General features: G+C 37.8%; 1 protein-coding gene across 2 annotated transcripts in view; it reads left to right on the top strand.

Annotated features, from left to right (window-relative positions):
- The first annotated feature begins 338 nt into the window (after positions 1–338).
- Positions 339–24,363, top strand: part of LOC127873201 (uncharacterized) — a 34,034-nt gene continuing 10,009 nt past the window's right edge. Inside the window, exons 1-7 of one of the 2 annotated variants that reach the window (XM_052416960.1) lie at positions 339–519; positions 4,629–4,789; positions 16,959–17,087; positions 18,135–18,198; positions 19,038–19,165; positions 20,357–20,475; positions 23,316–23,448. In XM_052416960.1, coding sequence (XP_052272920.1) covers positions 447–519; positions 4,629–4,789; positions 16,959–17,087; positions 18,135–18,198; positions 19,038–19,165; positions 20,357–20,475; positions 23,316–23,448 — 807 coding nt within the window. In that variant the 5' untranslated portion in view covers positions 339–446. Of the gene's footprint in view, positions 520–4,628; positions 4,790–15,113; positions 15,230–16,958; positions 17,088–18,134; positions 18,199–19,037; positions 19,166–20,356; positions 20,476–23,315; positions 23,449–24,363 lie in introns of those variants that run through there. The other variant, XM_052416967.1, reaches the window with a different exon arrangement.

Raw genomic sequence — 24,363 nt, 5'->3', positions numbered from 1 at the left:
GTATGGTTCGCGGAACATGTTTAAAATATTTTCTTTTCAATTCAAATGTCTTACTGTGCATACAGAGTTGAGCATAGTTCAAAGGGTCTTACACAAAAATATAACCTAAGTCTAATATAACTTAAGAGTACATCTAAAATAATTCAGATTTAAAGTGCATAAAACAGAACGACAAAGTGAATATACATGTGTATAGCTGTATAACATACAAGTATGCTTCTGTCATTGATAAATTTGAATGAAACATCAAAGACTGTAACGGACGTGCATGAAGAAACAGACACTGGTTTACCAGGGTGATAAACCGCAAAAGTTACTTCCCTTAGTTATAACTTGTCCGTTAATCATTATCGAACTGGGAATCTGGCTTAAACTAGTTTGGAACATTGAATATAATAATAGAAGTGGTTCCAAGTTGCAATTTGATACTTGACTCAGTCTTTGTCATGGAATACAACAAGAAGTTTTCTGAAGCTCTGCTTCATTTGGTTCAAAGGATAAATAATTTTGATTTTTACGGTAAGTGCATGCATTATGTTAAGCAAGTAACATACAATTAGGCCTTTTAGGGATGCCGAAATCTAAATTGTATCTAAAAGGGGACTTTTCACAGATTTTGGCATGTTCTGAAGTTATTCATTAAATGCTTTTTTTTGATAAATGTAAACATTTGATCGTAAAAGCTGCAGTAAAAAATAAAGACATAAAATTTAAAAAGGAAAAAATATTTGCCAGGAGCAGGTTTTGAACTGGTTGCAATAATTTAACTATCAGCTTTATAACCCAATGGGTTGCAGATAGTTGCAATGCGCTCTCTTTTGGCCATGGGTGCAATATGTTATCAACAATGCAAGGGTTAAGGTACACTGAAACTGCAAGAACTTATACAAGTTTACCTATCTAAACCACAAACTCATCCAAATGGTACCATTAAAGCAAGAAATAATTGATTTTATGACTTAGGTTTTGTTTTGTACGCTGTATCCGCCATATTGTAAAATTGACTCAATACAGAGCTCCAGATAAGAATTTGTGAAATTAGTAACGGTACTGCCACTGACGGAAAGAAAAGGAGTAACGCTGAAAATCAATTAGTACCTGTACTACCATATCCAAAAATACAGGTAGTATTGTACTACCCGTGTTCTTGGATATCGAAGGGTGTATAACTGACTTTACAGAAACATTTGCGTATATTATAATTAACCAGGTTTTCCGAAGGAAAAAAATGGTTATTAGATTGGCGAATGCGGGCGGGCTGGCTGGCGGGCGGGCGGAACAAGCTTGTCCGGGCCATAACTATGTCGTTCATTGTCAGATTTTAAAATCATTTGGTACATTTGTTCACCATCATTGGACGGTGTGTCGCGCGAAATAATTACGTCGATATCTCCAAGGTCAAGGTCACACTTTGAGTTCAAAGGTCAAAAATGGCCATAAATGAGCTTGTCCTGGCCATAACTATGTCATTCATTGTGAGATTTTAAAATCATTTGGCACATTTGTTCACCATCATGGGACGGTGTGTCGCACGAAAGAATCACGTCAATATCTCCATGTCAAGGTCGCCACGACTAAAAATAGATTTAAAAAAAAAAAAACTTACAAAGGGGGTTAATTTTGTTTGTTCATTTCAAAAGTTCGAACCAGTGACCCCTGGTGTCCTTCCAAGGTCCTGAAGTAAAAATGCTTTTACCCTCTCGGCTATTCTGCCGAGTAGACATGCGTGACATATTTTATACCTTATAAAAGCAATCTTTGTAGTGTCACAAAATTTAACGACAACAACAGAACTCTCCAAATTATTCAATCGTTTCGTGTTGCAACGCTTTATAATTTTTAGGTTTTAAAATCGTAAAAAGATGCATATAATGGCTATATTAGACCATGGTAAATGTTCAGTAATACTGTTAACTAACAAATATCATAACTAAAATGAAAATTTGCGAATCTGAATCAACTTTTTTCAATTTTGTCAATTTACCAAAACGTGAAAAGATCCCTTTAAAAATGTGTAATCTTCATCGCCCTATATAATGGTTAGCGAGTATTTGTCGGACAGCAGTATTTACCGGACGTTCTATTTATTTTGTGTGTTGTAACGCTGCAACGCAATTTGCTTCATCAAGTTGACAGCAAAAATTTGTTAATTGCTTGTAGTAAAATTAAACAAGTGTGATGTTTTCAAATCTCGTAGGAATGTAATGCAACCTCCTGGCGGGGGCTATTAATAGCCCGCGCATGCTCAAAAGAAATCCCTTACTGAAACACAAACTGTGTGCTTGAGATTTTCGTTGATCTACTGTAATAGAGCAGGTTCAATTATTTGTATTACAATCTTTTATTTTACCAAAAACTTATGTGTTTAAAGGGATCTTTTCACGTTTTGGTGAATTGACAAAATTGAAAAAAGTTGTTTCAGATTCGCAAATTTTCGTTTAAGTTATGATATTTGTGAGGAAACAGTATTACTGAACATTTACCATGGTCTAATATAGCCATTATATGCATCTTTTGAGGAATTTAAAACCTGAAAATTCTAAAGCGTTGCAACGCGAATTGATTGAATAATTTGGAGAGTTCTATTGTTGTGGTTAAATTTTGTGATACTACGCAGATTGCTTTTATAAGGTATAAAATACGTCACCTACATCATGTATGTATACTCGGCAGAATAGCCAAGAGGGTAAAAGCGTTTTTACTTCAGGACCTCAGCAGGACTTTAGGGATCACTGGTTCGAAACCTGCTCCGGCAAAGTTATTTTTCCTTTTTTTATTTTATTCTTTATTTTTTACTGCAGCTTTTACGATCAAATGTTTACATTTATCAATAGAAAGCATTTAATAAATAACTTCAGAACATGCCAAAATCTGTGAAAAGGCCCCTTTAACACGCACACATGATTTAAATTATAGATTTTTTACAATAAATTCCACACAATTTGCTGTATACATATATTTGAATTGCTCACAAAATGTACTACTAAGTAAACAATTGAATATAATAGAAACAAATCTCATTTAAAATGATAAATTCACTGTTTGGATTTTCTCACTTGAAAAATAATATTCTTCTTGCCACAAAGATCTATAAATAAACATGCTAAATGTTAATGTTAAGAAAAGTTTTATTGAAACTCTTATTTGTTTCAAAATACTAAATTTATATAAATGTCCGGTAAATACTTCTGTATAGTGAAAATTACCTCCCTTTAATGACTCCATATACGGCCCATGTACATACGCAAGCGCACATCAAAAAATGTTTTGTTTACATTCGCTTGTAGATGACAAATCCAGGCTGTATTAGTAATTTTTTTATAAATTTTTCGTATTATTTTGAAAGTTATTAAATAAAAAACGTAACTTTCGTCCGAGAAATATTCGCTAACCAGTATGTGGCATATTGCTTATAATATATAGTTTATTTCAACTTCAAGATTGGCAGGGATTGCTCATTATCGGAAGGATGCTTAGTTTCAGTTAAAGTCTTGACTAATAATCATTTAAGACTTAAACAAAAGAAAGTGTTGTATTTGTTGATTTTTAACCAGGTTTTCCGAAGGAAAAAACTGGTTATTAGATTGGCGAATGCGGGCGGGCTGGCTGGCGGGCTGTCAGGCTGGCGGAACAAGCTTGTCCGGGCCATAACTATGTCGTTCATTGTCAGATTTTAAAATCATTTGGCACATTTGTTCACCATCATTGGACGGTGTGTCGCGCGAAATAATTACGTCGATATCTCCAAGGTCAAGGTCACACTTTGAGTTCAAAGGTCAAAAATGGCCATAAATGAGCTTGTCCTGGCCATAACTATGTCATTCATTGTGAGATTTTAAAATCATTTGGCACATTTGTTCACCATCATGGGACGGTGTGTCGCACGAAAGAATCACGTCAATATCTCCAATGTCAAGGTTGCCACGACTAAAAATAGATTATTTTTTTTTAAACAAACTTACAAAGGGGGTAAATTTTGTTTGTTCATTTCAAAAGTTCAGTTTGAGTTTTCTCCCTTTATCAGAATGAAAACCTGGTTCTGTGACAATTTTGTCCCTTGTTTGTTAATATTGTTTTGGAAACATACATTTTAACTACCTGTGCAGGAGCGTACAAAATTAAGAAAGTTTCTACTTAAATGAGGTACTTCAGAAAATCCTATTGGACATAATCGAGTGAAGGTGACGTTGGTATCATAACTGTAGCAATAATCCAACTCCCAGCTATTGACCCTACACTTCGCTGGGAGTTGCAAGTGATAACCGTTTTTTCGATGGAAAGTCACCGCCTTGAATCCAATGGGGAGAAGGTTAAATGCAATGATTCTCCTGATCCTGACCAGTGTATATCATATTTTACCAGCTTTTGAAGTAGTGCCAGCCGGCCAGGCATAAATAATTTTTTGTCTCAGCCCTTACTTTGCCATACATATAGATATATTCTGAAATACATCGTCACTTAAGACAAATATCCAGCATCATAAGATGATGTGTTATGTGTAGCACCCATCTTCATACATTGAATGTCAAGGTTAAACAGAGAGGTAATGTCAACTTTTGCCATAAAACAGAAATGTTGGTTGATGTTGGACAGCCCGTTCAACAGTTTCTTGTCTCTCTATTTTTAAGGAGCATTTAAAAGGCTTGGGTGCATACCATTCTACATTGACGGAAAGAGAGTGGGCATCATATCTCCAGAGGTTTTCAAGGAACTAGAAACATACCCTGATGTATTTAAAGTGGTTGAGACATCCCCCAACAATCATAACCATGTCAAATATATGAATATGGTGAGTTATAAAATGTAATACATTCAACCAATCAATTTGTCTCTATGTTATAGCATTCTTGCATAACAAATATCTCATTACATTGTGGTAAACTGTTTTTTACTCCATAAGGAGCTATTTGATTGGCATCACTATGATACAGATCATAGAAAAAAAAATACAGAAAAATTTTCCCTCATTGTACTTGTGTCCAATTGAATTATTGACATAAAAGTAGCCTGAGGCTTTTTGATCCTTCTTCTGCAGGTTTTTGGTGGAAATTAATAAAAGTGAAGCTTCATGACCAAAAACGGTGTGCACATGACCATGATGGTTTTTCTTTGAGTGTCAGATGGGACTTAACTACAGTGTTTTTCCACTATTTTGGGAGTGGGGCTGGGGTTTTTTTTGGATTTGGAAAAATTGCAGCATTTTAACTAAAATTCGGAAATTACTGTGGTTGTTATCTTTGCTTTAAAATTGATTTTAATATTTAATTGTTTTCAATATTATATTGACTAAAGTTCAACTTATAGAGCTGGATGGGAGCTGAACCAAATGTTGAGATCTATAGAAAAAAAACTTTGGAAACCTTCAATTGGGAAATTTAAGGTCACGTTCGGGAAAAATATATACTTTTTTAATTGGGAATGGGGCCAAAAACCGGCCCCAAATACGAACGAAAAAACACTGAACTAATAACTTACAAGTATGATAAATAACAATACAGGAACATGTATTACAGTATTATTAAACTATTAATTCATCACTTAAGTTTGGTTTGAAGTTGTGGACATTTGACAAAATTTTATCTCACCAAGCATGAAGTGCTCAAAGTGACCTATTTAGATGACCTTATGCCCGCCATCATTTGTTGTCGTAGATGTGGTCAACTTTTAGCTGATTTTTACTACTATTTTTTTTGCCTTTTTTTTTCATCAAATCTTAATAAAACCTTTTCACAATGTATATCTTGTCAAGATCTAGCCATAGTTAGAATCCAAGGATGGCATCAAAAAACTGTTATACATGTACGAGATCGGATCATATAAATACCTTATACCACTCTAGAGGCATCATATATGGCCTGTGCTTTCTTAAATAGACATCTTGGGGTAAATTGAAGTTATGTGTACATTTTAATAAATGGTTGGCAAATGTTTATTATCCAATAATCAACATGTTCTCCGTTATCTTATACACAGGCTGTACAAGTCTCAACAGGAAATGCAGTTTGGTGGTTCGTAACACTGTGCCAAAATAAAGTAAACTGCATCCTTTAACTCAGACTTATCATTTTGTCCCTAACCAATCAGCCAATGTTGTCTGATATTAGATTAATTTTTTTCACGGGTTTTATTGGCAGGGGCTGTTTTGAGAAACTAATTAACTTGCAGCTAAAGGACATATAGAGAATTGAATTTGTAATGGGTTAGTTTTGCTGACTATTGTAGGTTTGATATTCTCAGAAATTCATCTTCACTTTCCTAAAATAGTTGGTGTATGTTGCATTTAATCTTAATTGAGGCTCTGACACTTGTTAATTGGTCATTAATATGAATATAAACAGTACCCAATACCACATTGTAGAATATTATTTATGCATTTAAAAAATGTTTAATACATGTTCTTTTTATGCCCCTTGTAGTGTGGCATATAGCATTTGAACTGTCTGTCTGTGCGTCTGTCCGTCTGAAAACTTTAACATTGGCCATAACTTTTGCAATACTGAAGATAGCAACTTGATATTTGGCATGCATGTGTATCTCATGGAGCTGCACATTTTGAGTGGTGAAAGGTCAATGTCAAGGTCATCCTTCAAGGTCAAAATTTAAAAAAAAACAAATCCAAGGAAAGTAAAGAGCTCTAAAGGGAGATAATTTCTATTTATCATTTGGCAGGTGCAGATCATTTGTACAAGGGAAGTAATATTTTTAACCAGGTTTTCTGAAGGAAAAAACTGGTTATTAGATTGGCAAATGTCGGAGGGCGGGCGGAACAAGCTTGTCCGGGCCATAACTTTGTAGTTCATTGTGAGATTTTAAAATCATTTGGCACATTTGTTCACCATCATTAGACGGTGTGCCGCGAAAAAATTACGCCGATATCTCCAAGGTCAAGGTCATAATTTGAGTTCAAAGGTCATAAATGAGCTTGTCCGGGCCATAACTATGTCATTCATGGTGAGATTTTAAAATCACTTGGCACATTTGTTCACCATCATTGGACGGTGTGTCGCATGAAAGAATTACGTCAATATCTCCAAGGTCAAGGTCGCCAAGACTAAAAATAGATTTATTTTGTAACAAAGGGGGTTAATTTTAAGCAATCAGTTCAGTTTGACTTGTCTCCATTTATCAGACTTTTTTTATGTCCCCCACTATAATAGTGGAGGACATATTGTTTTTTGCCCTGTCTGTTGGTTGGCCTGTTGGTTGGTTGGTTGGTTGGTTGGTCTGTTGGTTGGTTTGCGCCAACTTTAACATTTTGCAATAACTTTTGCTATATTGAAGATAGCAACTTCATATTTGGCATGCATGTGTATCTCATGAAGCTGCACATTTTGAGTGCAGCTCGTATATGTATTATATAATACCTATAAGAGGGGTATTTTTTTTAACTGTTATTTTTTGTCAATATTCGTTGTTGGAAAGTTAAACCATACACAATAGGTATCAACAATCCTGGGGTAAGCTCGGGGGGGGGGGGGGGGGGGGGGGGGGGGGGGGGGGGGGTACAGTTTTATGATACTGCTGCCTGTGTGTACATTGCCGCATAATTTTCGCGCTCTTTTGTCGGGAAATATACATGTACATAATGACTATATTGAAAGCATTTGTAACACAATTTCCAGGAGGAAAACGTTTTTTACATGACGGCATATGACGCAATAAAACGTTTTTTTTGTAAGATCGTATTGTATCAATCTAAATTTAAATACGCTCGTACAATGAAAGCTGTGTCCCACATTATGCGCTGTACTCTATACACTTCTGAAAAATGGCTTAGTCATATGGTTGTTTTAATGAAACATATTTACCGACATAAATGTTCAAGATTATTTTTTTGATGTTAGATTATCGGATAATTGTGAACATTAGAAGCGTTATGTACATGTATAAAGTTATTGATACAATTCGGTTTCTATGCATGAATTGGCGAGTCATCGTTGTCACTGCGATCACGGCGAATTGCGGCGAATCGCAGCGAATCACCACAACATTGAGGGGATTTAGCGCGAAGATTATCTTGCTCTCGCGCGACGTCGGAGTGACGAGTCACGTGAAATCGCGGTGATTTTCCACCCAAAAAGCAAAATGCCCGCCTTGACTTCGCAAATTAGGCAAAAATCACGGGTCGCGTAGTGTATCTCATGAAGCTCCACATTTTGAGTGGTGAAAGGTCAAGGTCATCCTTCAAGGGCAGAGGTCAAATATATGTGGCCCAAATTGCTTATTTTATGAATACTTTTGCAATATTGAAGATAGCAACTTGATATTTGGCATGCATGTGTATCTCATGAAGCTGCACATTTTGAGTGGTGAAAGGTCAAGGTCATCCTTCAAGGTCAGAGGTCAAATATATGTGGCCAAAATCGCTCATTTTATGAATTCTTTTGCAATATTGAAGATAGCAACTTGATATTTGGCGTGCATGTGTATCTCATGGAGCTGCACATTTTGAGTGGTCAAGGTCATCCTTCAAGGTCAAATATATGGGTCAAAATTGCTCATGTAATGTCACTTCTGCAATATTGAAGCTAGCAATTTTATATTTGAAATGCTTGTGTATCTCAAGGAGCTGCACATTTTGAGTGGTGAAGGGTCAAGGTCAAGGCCATCCTTCAAGGTCAAATGTCATATAGAGGGACATTGTGTTTCACAAACACATCTTGTTTTCAAATTGAAAACCTGGTTTTGTGACAATTTTGTCCCTTGTTTATTATATCCTTTAAAAAAAATATTTCTTCCCTCGTAAAAATTATCTGTACTCGCCAAATGTTAGATTAAAAAAATACTAATAAATAAAAGTGGCGCAGTAGGGGGCATTGTGTCCGACAAACACATCTCTTGTTTAAATGGTGTTTGCGGTAATGACATTCTTACAGGTAAGAACATTGTTGTCAAGAACAGCCAGATTTTACCTTTGAAAATAGAAATAGTGATTATTCTTGATTATCAAGCAATAGACTTATAGAGTCGGAAAATGAATGTTTCAATTGCTTGACACTGTACCATAGGGTCTATAAATATGTATAGCTACATATATGTATGAAAATTTATGAAGATGTTTAATAGAAAAATTGAACATAATAAGTATTTAATTTTTCCACATTTAAATAAAACACAAGTAAAGTAGATTAACGAAATCCAAAACAAGTTACCCAATAACAGTTTTTAAATGAACCATGCACATTTGTTCCCTTTAAAACTTATTCGAATAAATAATTATTTATTGTAGTTGGAATGAGATGTAAACAGTCGTTAAACTGCTGGACTACTGACATCCTCAGTTGAGAGCCACCGGTCACTGAATGTTTCGACCCTTTAATCTCGAATTCTCGATACATTCTCCTGGTGGTGGGTCCGCAGGGGTCTCCTCTCTTCTCTCCTTAGCCAAAGCCATCTCAATGCTCTCTCCGCTGCATCCCCAAGTCTGGTGACCGCTCGCTTTCTGTCTCTTCCTGTCAGGCCAAGTGCAGTGAAGAGTCTCCAAAGAGACTTTGCCGGAAAGCCTCGGGCGCCGACATCCACTGGGAATAGCCATGTGTGCCACCCCTTCTCCCTGCATTCCCTCTGCAGATCAGCATATTTCGCCTTTTTCCTCTCAATCGCCTCATCACAGCGCGACTCCCAGGGAACCGTGAGTTCAACCATCACCAGACACTTGTCTTTTGCCGACCAGATCACCATGTCAGGGCATTGTGTTGTCAGGACCACACTTGGAAAAACCAGCCTTCGTTTCAGGTCAACAACCATCTCCCATGACTGCGCACGATCTAGGATCGATGCTGCTGGCGTCTGCTGCTTCTTGACGGTTTCCCCTTCCTTTACAAACTGCATCTTCTCGGTCTTCTTCACAGTCCTCTTCTTTAGCCTCTCCCTTTCCACTATGTCTGCCAGTTCTTGGAGGACCTTGTCGTGTCTCCACCTGTATCTTCTTTGTGTAAGGGCTGTCTGGCAAGATGATAGTGTGTGTTCTAGTGTGCCTATCTTTACAAAAAGTGGGCATGTTGGGTCGTCAAGTTTTCACCATCTGTGCAGGTTTGCTGGTGAAGGTAGCAGGTCGTAGACTGACCTGAGCAGGAAACTGATGCGCAGAGGTTCTCTGTGCCAGATATCCCCCCAGGTCATCTTCTTTCCTGTAGTCTGCCACTTTGTCCAAGCACCCTGGCACCCCATTGCCACTGCCCTTATGCCTGGATCTTCTTCGCCCAGACGTACCTCTGCCTGGTCCATCTCCCTCCTTGTCCTACTGTCCGCCTTCTTCCAGCTCCTCAACTCCGCAGAGCCGAGACCTTGTGTTCCCACTGCTGTTGTTCCCACAATGTATTTGTGTCGCAGGCGGCTCTCGGCTTGCGCAACAGCCTGGCTTGCAGACCACTTTCTTCCAGTCCTGGTCTCAACACCTCTTCGGACCATGTCATCCCTTGGATCCTTCAGCGTCATGACAAGTCTGGCCTTTGCCACCTTGTACTCATCCACCAACGAACTCAATAGGAGCTGTAGTCGTTTTGATCGTCCATAGAGCCCAATGTTGCTGAGCTGGGTGGTACGCAAATGCGTACTAATGGTTCTCTCCAGTCCTTCCACCGCTGTTGTTGCTACCTCATAAAGCATCAGTGGCCACATCATTCGTGGGAGAAGGCCATTCTGGAACAGCCAGGCCTTGAATTTGCCAGGTAGTCCACTTCTGTCAATCTGCTTCAGCCCTTCAGTGAGCTGGTTCTGGATGCGCTTGATGTTGTTCCCATCTTGGATTGTAGCATCATACCACTTCCCAAGGCATTTAATGGGGCTGTCCATTATCAATGGTATGTCCTCACCTTGCACTGTCAGATTGAATTTCTTGGTAGGTTGGCCTTTCCTGAGAACAAGTGCTCTGGACTTTCTGGGTTTGAACCTCATTCTGGACCAAGCTGCTGACTCTTCTAGGGCAAAAAGCATCCCCCTTGCTTGAATGTGGGTCTTTGCTGTCAGAGTGAGGTCATCCATGAATCCCTTAACTGGAGGAAGGTAGATTTCTGTTGCTGCTTTAGGACCATGTGTCTCTCTCTTCGCCGCATTGATGATGAGGTTCATACCCATCACAAACAGGACCACAAAGATTGTGCATCCTGTGACAATGCCTTTCTTCAAGCTTTTCCATGCTGTTGTCTTGTCTCCCACAGCAAAGCGTAGCTTAATACCTCTGTAGAAGTCTTTTACCAAGTTACAAACGTGTTCTGGTACGTGATACTGATCAAGTGCCTTCTCAATCAACTTGTGGAGTATTGATCCATAAGCATTGTCAAGGTCTAGCCACACTACAGTCCGATCATCATGAATCACTTGGCTGAGGACACTGGTATGCTTGACGCATCCCGAAAATCCGGGAACTCCACCCTTCTGAATTGACGTATCAACGTAGTTGTTGTCTGTAAGGAACGTTGTCAGTCGCTTGGCTAGGACTGCAAAGAATATCTTCCCCTCTATGTTGAGGAGAGAAACGGTCCGGAACTGACCAATATCCTTTGAGTCCTTCTCCTTTGGGGCGAATATTCCCTCTGCTCTCTTCCAGCAATCCAGGATTTTGCCCTTTCTCCAAATCACTAAGTAGGGACCATAGTTTCTGAAGTATGCCTGGACACATCTTATAGACACAATGAGGAATGCCATTCGGGCCTGGGGCTGAGCCTGTCCTCGCTTTCTTCACCACGTGCTGTACCTCAGACAATGATTGCTCCTTTGTGTCCAAAGGAGTTTCTGGTGGGTCTTCTGGTTCTAGCCTTGAACAGTCACCCAGTGGAACCTCATGTGAAGGATCACTGTGAACATTGCGTAAGTGCTGCTCTATGTCCTCCATACTGCTCTCTACTGTTCCTGATCGTTCCTTGTCAAGGATGTCTTTTGGAGAACTGGTATGGGTTCTGGATGAATCTAGCTCTCTGTCTCTCCCTCTTCCTTTTCCTCTGTCTTGTTTGCTCAGCCTTTTTGAGAGTGCTCAGTTTCTCTCGTAAAGCGCTTCTCAACTGTTGGGGTCCTACTTTCTCTTCTTCCTTGGCTTTTCTTTACTGCCTTTTTACACTTGTAAGCTCCTACCTGGTCTGTTTGATTAGCCTCTGTCTTCTGCTGATGATAGGGGCTGGCTTCTCTGGTTTCTTCTCAGCCAAGCCAAACCTCTCTTTGCTTACAGTATAGATGATGCCCGTCATTGCTCTTATCTTTAGGTCAGCTGGACCCTGGAGTGTTGTTTCCAGTATAGCGGAGACGTCTCGATCTAGCTCCTGCCATGCTGGCTGGTCTGTCGTCTTGGGCCATGCTATCTGCGGGCGTCTCTTCTTATCATCTCCCGGAGCTGTTTGTGCCTGTGGTGCTGTTTCTGCATGGTCTGGAGTGTCATCGTCAAGTGGGGGAAGCAGATCAAGAAGAGGGTCATGGTCGTCCTCTTCCTGCTGCCCGCCCTGGGTGTTTTAAACCAGATTCTCAGAAGCGTAGAGGTTCCTAGTTCTATGGGATTCTTCCCAACTTGGCTCCTCCAACGTCTCACCAGGTGTACCACCTGAGCATTGCGTCTGGGTGTCTGATTTCCCACAATCAGTCCTGGCTTGATGTATCCGCAGTCCCCTTAGATTCTTGCAGATCTTGTCACATTTGCCACACTTCACTACTGCTATTTCTCCGGTCAATGTCCGTTGTACAAGCCTAGTCGTCTTCTGTGTATCCGTCCTTGTGAGTGGGATAAATTGTTATTAACCAGGTTTTTAACCAGGTTTTCCGAAGGAAAAAACTGGTTATTAGATTGGCGAATGCGGGCGGGCTGGCTGGCTGGCTGGCTGGCGGGCTGGCGGAATAAGCTTGTCCGGACCATAACTATGTCGTTCATTGTCAGATTTTAAAATCATTTGGCACATTTGTTCACCATCATTGGACGGTGTGTCGCGCGAAATAATTACGTCGATATCTCCAAGGTCAAGGTCACACTTTGAGTTCAAAGGTCAAAAATGGCCATAAATGAGCTTGTCCGAGCCATAACTATGTCGTTCATCGTCAGATTTTAAAATCATTTGGCACATTTGTTCACCATCATTGGACGGTGTGTCGCGCGAAATAATTACGTCGATATCTCCAAGGTCAAGGTCACACTTTGAGTTCAAAGGTCAAAAATAGCCATAAATGAGCTTGTCCTGGCCATAACTATGTCATTCATTGTGAGATTTTAAAATCATTTGGCACATTTGTTCACCATCATGGGACGGTGTGTCCCACGAAAGAATCACGTCAATATCTCCAATGTCAAGGTCGCCACGACTAAAAATAGATTTTTTTAAAAAAAAACTTACAAAGGGGGTTAATTTTTTTTGGTCATTTCAAAAGTTCAGTTTGAGTTTTCTCCCTTTATCAGATTTTTTTTCACAATGAAAACCTGGTTTTGTGACAATTTTGTCCCTTGTGGTATAAATGAACTTGAATGCATAAAAATGCAATGTAAATCTGTTCTTTAGTTTTATTTATTAACAATACTATGAACACTTAATTGATAGATCAACTGACATCTGTAAAATACTGGAATATAAGTGAGACTTTCTGTCTTAACATCTGGGGCTGCAAAACTTTCAAAAGCTAGTAGAAGCGCTGTTAGACACAATCTTGTTGATACTTGGTCAGAATTTTTTTCTTGACCATATCTAGTATTGGTGTGAAAATGGGTCATATGTGTAGAAAAACTGTGTCATCAGGTAAGATATTAAAAAAACTGTTACTCATATTATATATATATGGACCAAACATTTTTTTCAAGTACCTGTGATTCTAGAGGCCACATTTAAGACTCAAATCATAATGCCAACAATGAAACTTGGTCACATGTTCCCTTAAACGAGGGAACCAGGCTAACCCTTTGCATGCTGGAAAATTTGTCATCTGTTAAAATGTCTTCTGCTGAACTTCATAAATTAGCATTTTATTCGATTGTTTTCAAAGAATACTATCAAAATAGCAAACAGTTTGGATCCTGATGAGACGCCACGTTCTGTGGTGTCTCATCTGTATCCAAACTGTTTGCAAAGGCCTTTAAAATTCGGTTCCAACGCTGAAAGGGTTAAATTTAAAAAAATCTTGTTACTGCTCTTAAGGCCCCATTGATTACTCAATGTCATTGAAACTCGGCCAGATTGTTTATCTTGACAATTTCAGGCCTATATGGAATCTGGGTCATGTGGGTCTAAAAACTCAAAATTTTATTCTGATAATGTTGAGGCTGAGTTTTTGAATTTGAGTTTCCAAAAATTATGTCATCGAGACAAATATTAGAAAACCTTTATTTGCACTCTAGCAGCCATATTTGGAACTAATTTTTGATAAACTTGGTCAGAATATTTATCTTGACTATAATAAACCCATGTTTGAATATGGATCTAGTGGGATCAAAAACAATGTCACCAGGTCAAGTCTTAGAGGATTTGAATTGTGTTCAGAGAAAATTGGGCATAATGCATGTGCGTAAAGTTTCGTCCCAGAAGATTAGCCTGTGCAATCTGCACAGGCTAATCAGAGACGACATTTTCCGCTTTTATGACATTTTTCGTATAAATGAAGTCTCTTCTTAGCAAAAATCCAATTAAGGTGGAAAGTGTCGTCCCTGATTAGCCTGAGCAAACTACACACGCTAATCTGGGACGACACTTTACGCACATGCATTATGCCCAGTTTTCTCAGAACGCAACTCATTTGGTGTACTGTGAACTAGGGTGAGCGCTTGAAGACCAATATTTCCTCATCCACATATTCATATTGTATTTGGAATAATTCAGCATGTTTGCATACTATTTTTATGTTAATCTAGTCTTGAAATAAACAATAGTGATTTCAATCATTATATGGGCCGTGCTCTGTGAAAAAGGGCTTTAATGCATGTGTGTAAAGTGCTGTCCAAGATTAGCCTGTGCAGCTGGCACAAGCTTATCATGGACAACACTTTACGCTTTCATGATATTTTTCATTTGTAGAAAGTCTCTTCTTATCAAAAATCAAGTTTAGGCGGAAAGTGTCGTCCTTGATTAGCCTGTGCGGACTGCACATGCATTAAACCCCCTTTTCACAGAGCACAGCCCATAATAATTCTGCCTTTCTCACTTCAGACAAAGCATCTGGGGAGAATTCAGCAGTTTTACTGATATCCTTGTGTATATATCTGCTATTTACTGGAATGGTGCAGTTTCACAATTGATAAAGTGCCAACCAGTACTTGAGATATGTCTTGGTTAGTTTTGTTTCACATACAGTCTTATATGTACATGTAAATGTCTTACTGCTGGTTCATATTGCTTAATGCACATGTGTGAAATCTTCAACAAGCTGGTTGTTTCATAGCCCTGATGATGTGTCTATAAAGAATGAATAGGCACCAATAAAATGTCATACAAGTAACATTTGTCTCTGCCTGTGGGAAAGCTTTTCTTGTTTCAAAATTCACACATGATCTAGATCTTTTGTATTTTGTTTCCCACAGTAGTTTTTATCCAATTTAAGCTAGGTACATCATACATGTACACTAAAATCTTGAAGCTGAAACTGCTGAATGTAAGGATTTTATTTTGGGATATTATTTTTTTGCTCCCCCCAAAAAATTTGGGGGAGCATATAGTCACCGCTTGGTCTGTCCGTGCGTGTGTCCGTCCGTGCACAATTTTTGTCCAGGCTATTTCTCAGCAATTAATGACCGGAATTCAATTAAACTTTATGGGAAGCTTCACTACCAAGAGGAGATGTGCATATTATCAGCCGGTTCTGGTCGGATGATTTTTCACAGAGTTATGGCCCTTTGAAATTTTCTATAAACTGTACATATAGTGCAATTCTTGTCCGGGCTATTTCCCCCCAACTACTGACTGGAATTCAATGAAGCTTTATGGGAAGCTTAACTACCTTGAGGAGATGCGCATGTTATTTGTGGGTTCTGGTTAGATGATTTATTTTGAGAGTTATGGCCCTTTGAAATTTTTAAGTTGCTAAACCATCCATCGTGTTATTTTGTCCAAAGTTATGCCCCTCAAGACGTTTCCTCTTATCTGAATATATAGTGCCATAAAGTGCTAAAAAAAAAACTTTGGAGAGCATCACCCGTCTCCGACGGTTTCTTGTTTAATGTGTTAAAATAATCTTGCTACTATTTAAACAAGAATAATCTTTTACATGTATGTTCATTTGATATTAAAGAAAGTGTATAGGATCATACTGTTTTGTTTTCGCAATAAGTGAATAAATCATGATGAATAAAACAATAAAATTAAAGTTCAGAACCTGATGTAGTAGTACCAGAAAATAAACAAAAGAGGAGTTTTATCAAATTTCTCATGATTTTCCGCTGTACCGCAGTAATATCATGTACACAGGTCATGTACATTTTACATTGGAGAGAAATCAGCATTGGTCTGTGCAGATTTGTTCATACAACACATAGACAAAATTTTGGGTCTACAACAAATACTAATTATTGAGTTGGTATCGGCCTTAACTTGCTAGTTATTAATTTCATTGACATTTACATTTTAGTGATGATACTATTCAAATAATGCTTATTGATTTTATTTAACATTCTTCTTTATTTTCATATGTTGGTTTGATAGCAAGAACAACATGTTGACATTGCAATTGTATATTTGCTTTAATATGCTTCCATCAAAGTTATATTTGTTAAATTCTTGAGTTTGGTAGTCATACAGTCTAATGATCATGTTTTTTTTCAACTTTGAAAGTTCCACATTTTGAATCTGATGTGCACAATACTGAACATGAATAATTTCTCTGCAAAATTGAACATTTTGAATCTGATGCGCACAAAACTAAACATGAATAATTTATCTGCAAAATTGAACATTTTGAATCTGATGTGCACAAAACTTAACATATATAATTACTCTGCAAAATTTATCAGTCAGATTAAAATGTCATAGATATTTTAGAATTAAAGCACTCTTTTTCTTGCCTAGGTGCACAAGGCAGTATATCTCGATGAGAGGTTCACCACCCCGGAAGACAAAACCGAGGCTTTCAACAAAGTGCTCCTTGACATGAGGGAAAAAGACAAGTTTTTCAGTTTAAGAGGATGGAGGAATGAGGTAATTATAGCTTCACTTGAGGTTTTCATATCTAATATTCATAGCTTCCAAAGAGGTATTCATTGCTTCCAATGCGGTATTCATAGCTTCAAATGAGGTATTAAAATTTCAAATGATGTTTTAATATCTTCATATGAGGTATTCGTAGCTTAAATGAGGTATTCATAGCTTCCAATTAGGTATTCATAGCTTGCAATTACATGTAGGTTTTTTTACAAGTGGAAGTTAATAAAACCTAAGGCCTACAAATATAATGTCATGTTTCCTCATAAAGTGGCAGCAATTCGATCTATTTGACATTTAATGATTTATCACAAAAACATCAACCTTGTCATTATAAATTGTTTTATCTGTTTGGCATCACTTTAAAAAGTGAGGGATTATATGTTAAGAAATGTATTATGATCCTTTCGGGGTGTGAAATATAACTACAATATAAATTAGAACATAACACTGGAAAGGTTAAGAATAGCTAAATAAACAGAATAAACAAAGTATTGTTTTTCCATTTAATCAGTTTGAGATGTCACAAAGTAAAAAATACATTCTTTCTTATATGGGCTGCTGCTTGCATTTCTCCAAAATAGAAAAAGTACTATGTCATAGCTATCAGGACTTAAATGGTTAGGGGGAGTGTTTTACTTTTAGATTTCATGGTTACAAATAAAATTAGTAGATAACTTTATTACCTCCTTAATATATCTCAAATTTGCTAGAATCTAGGAATGGATAATATTTTGCCTGGGCCACTTATGAATAGTTTCTTTTAAAGTTTAACAAATTTTTCTGTCACCTCTAGTTTAATAGTCTCGTGTTTTTATATGTTAATATTTTAAAACAAAAGAAAATTGTATTATTATGTAAAATTGTCCCTAATATAAATATATAAATTTGTATTGATTTATTGTTAAGCAGTCTGAGAAAGACATGCTGCCAGCAGATAGATAAAATACTTATTTCACTTCCCCAGGCGAAGTGGAAGTATAATTTACCACTGAACCCTTTTCATGGCGACAAGTGGTCACTTCCGGTCTTGTATTGTTTCAGACATATGGTGTGTACTTCAGAAAGAAGGACCCACCACTCTGCCATGTAGAGAGATCTGGATGTGGTATGAGGTGTTTTTGTGGCAAATTATTTTTATTTTGCATAAAGCTGTTTTCATTAACAGTATTTAAAATAAGAATTTGATAGAAAATGGAAGATTTTCAGGTACTATGCATTCTGTTAAAAGACCCTTGACATACAAAAATGGGTCTTACGCCATATGAGGCCAGGACAGCACCAGATCAGTGTGCAAATTTGCATAGGCTGGTTTGGAGGTAGCCTATCGGCGTCTGCTAGTAAGGCCACTTAGCCTTGCTTGACTATGGCAGGCAGGGAAGCTCTGACAAGGCTGGGCAAGTGCACAGGTTGGTCTGGAGCTTCATTGGCTCCATATGACGCGGGTAAACAATGGTGGGGTGTAGTGATTTGCTTATGCAAAATCATTTTGGTAGAGCAGAGGTACTTTTTTGTTCCCAATCCCTAACTCAGCCGAAGTCTCTTAAATGACTGACATACATGTATTAATGATTTACAAAAAATGTACAATGTCATCACTAACTTTTTTTAAAGTAAATGAGCACATAGTTAAAAATCGTACAGTGTTATCTTACTTGTTTGTTTTGCATATTTTATTTAATTAAAGTACATATTAAAATTCTTCTTAATAATCACAACTTTTACCTGTTAGTGATAAGTTGATTATTTTGTTTTTTTTACACTTTGAGTTGTTTAGTATTTTGAATTATAAAATGCTACTTAGAGAATGGGTGAAATTTTCTTAAACCTTACAGGCATTTCATAAATTTTATATAAAGCTAAAACATGTGGCGGTGATGCCCTGTAACAGGCAGTAAGACTTGCAGCAAGGTTGGTATTTGATTTAGCCCTGTTTGTGCCTTGCAGCCCTTTTTGGTTTTATCCAGTATGGCGTACACATCAATGGGTACACATACCGGGATGGGAAGATGATGATGTGGGTCGGGCGAAGATCGCCAACCAAGCCCACCTATCCCAACATGCTGGATAACATGGTGGGTGCCTTTCAATCCTAATTCAACCCTTTCCCTCTCAGAAGCACAGTCAAAATGGCTATGCGCAAACATCATAAAACCAGAACAGCCTGCGAGTAACTCTGCTCACCAGTATCTTAGTCTTGGAAATGAAGCCTTTAAAACTTGAAATTAGTAAGAAAAATCTTTTATTAAATTTAGCTTTCCAAGGGACTACAAATGCGTTAAAAAAAACGTATCTCAGTGGTAAAGGGTTAACGCTCACATGGTGTTCTGTTTATCTTAGTATTTGAAGTCCCAGTTTTGATTAATCAATAGAAAATTACAAAAAAAAATAGGAAATGCACTGAAATTTATTATATTATACATGTAAGTTATATTTTTCCCTAGTTTTATTAGCTCACCTGTAACGAAGTGACAGGGTGAGCTTATGTGATCGTGTGATGTCCGGTGTCGGTCGTGCGTGCGTGTGTCTGTCAACAATTTGTTTGTGAAGACAGTAGAGGTCACAGTTTTTTATCCAATCTTTATGAAATTTGGTCGGAATGTTTATCTTGATGAAATCTGGGTTGGGATTGTATTTGGGTCATCTGGGGTCAAAAACTAGGTCACTATATCAAATAATAGAAAAACCTTGTGTAGACAATAGAGGTCACAGTTTTCATCCAATCTTTATGAAATTTGGTCAGAATGTTAATCCTGATGAAATCTGGGTTGGGATTGTATTTGGGTCATCTGGGGTCAAAAACTAGGTCACTATATCAAATAATAGAAAAACCTTGTGTAGACAATAGAGGTCACAGTTTTCATCCAATCTTTATGAAATTTGGTCAGAATGTTTATCCTGATGAAATCTGGATTGGGATTGTATTTGGGTCATCTTGGGTCAGAAACTAGGTCACTAGGTTAAATCATAGAAAAACCTTGTGTAGACAATAAAGGTCACAGTTTTCATCAGATTTTAATGAAATATGGTTAGAATATTTGTCTTGTTAAAATCTGGGTTGGGATCAAATTTGGGTCATCTAGGGTCAAAAACTAGGTCACTATGTCAAAGTTTAAAAAAAAACTTGTGTGGACAGTAAAGGTCACAGTTTTCATCCAATCTTAATGAAAAGGGGAGCGATTCAGGGCCATCATGGCCCTCTTGTTTGACTCATCACCATCACTTCTACAAGAAACTATCAGTGTTGTGTACTTTAATGTGTGCAGTGTGCAGGGGGCCTTGCATCTGGCCTGGGCATTCTGGAGTGCGCCCGTAAGGAGTGTGAGGAGGAAGCCTGTGTGGACGACGAGACGTTGCAGCGGCTCACACCTGCAGGCACCATCAGGTAGTGGACAACACTTTGCTCCGGGTTTTTGTTTTGGTGTTACACCGCTTGGCTCTGGCTTTTTAGCTCGACTATTATACATGAAATATTTATAGTGGAGCTATCCTACTCACCTCAGCATCGGCGTGAGTGTGCAAATGTACAAAAGTTTGCGTACCACCCCAAATATTTCCTATGTCCCTTGACATATTGCTTTAATATTTTGCATACTTCTTTACCAACGTACATGGCCCAAACCTATAAACAAGATCAGACAACTGTATCAAGCATTTTGTAAGAATTATGGCCCTTTTTTCACTTTGAATATGCATATTATTGATAAATCTATGTTAAAGTTTGTGTACCACCTCAAATATTGTCAATGTCCCTTGACAAATTGCTTTCATATTTTGCAAACTTCTTAACCAACATGACCCCAATCTATAAACAAGAGCAGACTACTGTATCAAGCATTTTGTAAGAATTATGGCCCTTTTTCCATTTAAAATATGCATATTATTGATAAAAATATGTTAATGTTTGCGTACCACCTCAAATATTGTCAATGTGTCTTGACAAATTGCTTTCATATTTTGCAAACTTCTTTACCAACATGACCCCAATGTATAAACAAGAGCAGACAACTGTATCAAGCATTTTGTAAGAATTATGGCCCTTTTTTGTCTAAGTAACTGAACATTTTGTTAAATTTTGTGTTAAGATCCACTTGACTTCTAAAGTATCAAAGCTATTGCTTTCAAACTTCAAATATTTTCTTACTATCATGAGGGTACTGTACCTTGGAAGTTCAATTTGACCTTGACCTTTGAATGACCTTGACTCTCAAGGTCAAGAGAATAAATTTTAGTTAAATTGCCATAACTTCTTTATTTAAGATCCGGTTTTATTAATACTTTGACAAAACAACACTTAAATGAATACCACAATGGATTCCACCCAAACAATACCCCACGTCCCAACCCAGAATCCCTGCCCCCACCCCCCCCCCCCCAAAAAATTTTTTTTTCCTTTTTAGCTCACCTGAGCACAACGTGCTCATGGTGAGCTTTTGTGATCGCCTTTTGTCCGTTGTCCATTGTGCGACGTCAACATTTGCCTTGTTCACTATCTAGATGCCACATTTATTGTCCAATCTTCATGAAATTTGGTCAGAAGATTGGTTTCAATGATATCTTGGATGAGTTTGAAAATGGTTACTTTTGCTTGAAAAACATGGCTGCCTAGGGGAGGGGCATTTTTCCTTATATGGCTATATATGGCTATAGTAAAATCTTGTTAACACTCTAGACGCCACATTAATTGTCTGATCTTCATGAAACTTGGTCAGAAGATTCATCCCAATAATATCTTGGACGAGGCCGAATATAATGCCGGTTGATTGAAAAAAACATGGCCGCCAGGGGGCAGGGCATTTTTCCTTATATGGCTATAGTAAAACCTTGTTTACACTCTAGAGGCCACATTTATATCCAGATCTTCATTAAATTTGGTCAGAAGACTTGTTTCAATGATATCTTGGATGAGTTCGAAAATGGTTAGGTTTGCTTGAAAAACATGGCTGCCAAGGGGCGGGGCATTTTTCCTTATATGGCTTTATAAGGCTATAGTAAAATCTTGTTAACACTCTAGAGGCTACATTTATAATTCGATCTTCTTGAAACTCGGTCAGAAGATTCATCCCAATAATATCTTGGGGGGGGGGGGGGGGGGGGTTCACTTTTATTTTCCGATCATCATGAAACTTGGTCAGAAGATTTGTCCCAATGATATCTTGGATGAGTTCGAAAATGGTTTTGGTTGCTTTAAATACATGGCCACCAGGGGCGGGGCATTTTTCCTTATATGGCTATAGTAAAACCTTGTTAACAATCTAGAGGCCACATTTATTGTCCAATCTTCATGAAATTTGGTCAGAAGATTTGTCTCAATGATATCTTGGATGAGATCGAAAATAATTATGTTTGCGTGAAAAAAATGGGGCATTTTTCCTTATATGGCTATAGTAAAATCTTGTTCATGTTGTTCAATACATTTGAAATGAAGATGTGAAGCGAAATAAGCACTGATAAACCATGAAAATCTATATGCAAAGATAAGATATGCATCTGTGCAAGGTTGTGATTTTTAGCTCATCTGAGCACAACGTGCTCATGGTGAGCTTTTGTGATCGCCTTTTGTCCCTTGTGCATTGTGCGGCGTCAACATTTGCCTTGTTAACACTCTAGAGGCCACATTTATTGTCCAATCTTCATGAAATTTAGTCAGAAGATTGGTCTCAATGATATCTTGGATGAGTTAGAAAATAATTATGTTTGCTTGAAAAACATGGCTTCCAAGGGGCGGGGCATTTTTCCTTATATGGCTATAGTAAAATCTTGTAAACACTCTAGAGGCCACAATTACAGTCCGATCTTCATGAAACTTGGTCAGAAGATTCATCCCGATAATATCTTGGACATATTCAAATGATGCCTGTTGGATGAAAAACATGGCTGCCAGGGGGCAGGGCATTTTTCCTTATATGGCTATAGTAAAACCTTGTTGACACTCTAGAGGCCACATTTATTTTCCGATCTTCATGAAACTTGGTCAGAAGATTTGTCCCAATAGTATCTTGTTATCTCAGGTGAGCGACTTTGGGCCTTTCAGGCCCTCTTGTTTTAAAATTGAAATCTTTTGACATAAAACATAATGCTTGTGATAAGAGAAGCAAACACTGTTTTTTAAAAGCACAATTTGTAAAAGAAACATTAGGGAGAATTGTGCACCTTGCTTATTGTGCTTTAACATTATTTATCTGGGAAAACATTTATATGGACTACTCTGATGTAAAATTTCAGCTACTGCTACAAAGATAAGCGAGGAATTCTTCCAGAGACCGAGTTTGTGTATGACCTTGAGGTGTCCCCTGACTTTGTGCCAAAGAGTGGAGATGGTGAAATGTCCATGTTTTATCAGCTGACTATGGAAGAGGTAGGCTTAGTACACTCTTGTACTGAATGTCACGATTTCTTAAAGATTATTTGGCAAGCTTTGGTATTCCGTACTTGTAAAAGGCAATGCAGGAATCATTTTCGTTTCCAAAATAGGTTAAAGGATACTATATCTAAAGATATAATTGAAACCTATTTTTTTATGTCCCAAAAACATCATAGAATATGATCATGAAATGTCCGATGCACATTTGACTGTATCTCGCCGTTTGATCATCTATAAATCTCTTTCTCTATTCACCAATCTGTCAGTCACAAAATGCGAAATACCTTGAAATTTACATCAAATGTGATTATGAAATTTGGTAGACTTATTAAAAGTGATAATAGCATAATGCATAATCATTTAATTATACCCCCACAAACGAAGTTTATTGGGGTTTATAGGAGTGAGCTTGTCTGTCTGTCGGTCGGTCAGTCGGTCGATCCGTATTCAGTGTCCGCTCTCTAATTCAAGTAGTTTTCCTTTTTGCACAGTTCAAATGTCAGGTGACTTTTGATAAAAATAAGATGAAAACAAAATAGTGCTATTATATTTAGGGTACATAAGAACTTATCATGAAACTTGGTAACAGAGCTCCAGATAAGGGCCGTACAGCCGTAAATACAGCTTTTTAATGAAGGTTTACGCATTTATTTTTATAAACTGGACGTACAATTACGACTTCAATATCCCTTTTACGCATTTACGAAAAACATCTGGCCATACCGATACGTCCGCGTCAGCGCGGCGAGATTGGTTGGTCTGTAACCTAACGGCGCTTTTCGTTACATAAAATTACCGACAAGTTTAAGACTGGGTTTTGGTATTAATGTCTATTCCCTTGCGTCATTTCGGATAACTCGTAAACCCGTCAAAAAGAATATGTCTACACGCAATGGGAGACCCACTAAA

This window comes from Dreissena polymorpha, chromosome 1 (genome assembly GCF_020536995.1).
Source record: "Dreissena polymorpha isolate Duluth1 chromosome 1, UMN_Dpol_1.0, whole genome shotgun sequence".
NCBI classification, from domain to species: Eukaryota; Metazoa; Mollusca; class Bivalvia; order Myida; family Dreissenidae; genus Dreissena; species Dreissena polymorpha.
The sequence above is the reverse complement of the archived record's forward strand: the minus strand, read 5'-3'. Positions and strand labels throughout refer to the sequence as shown.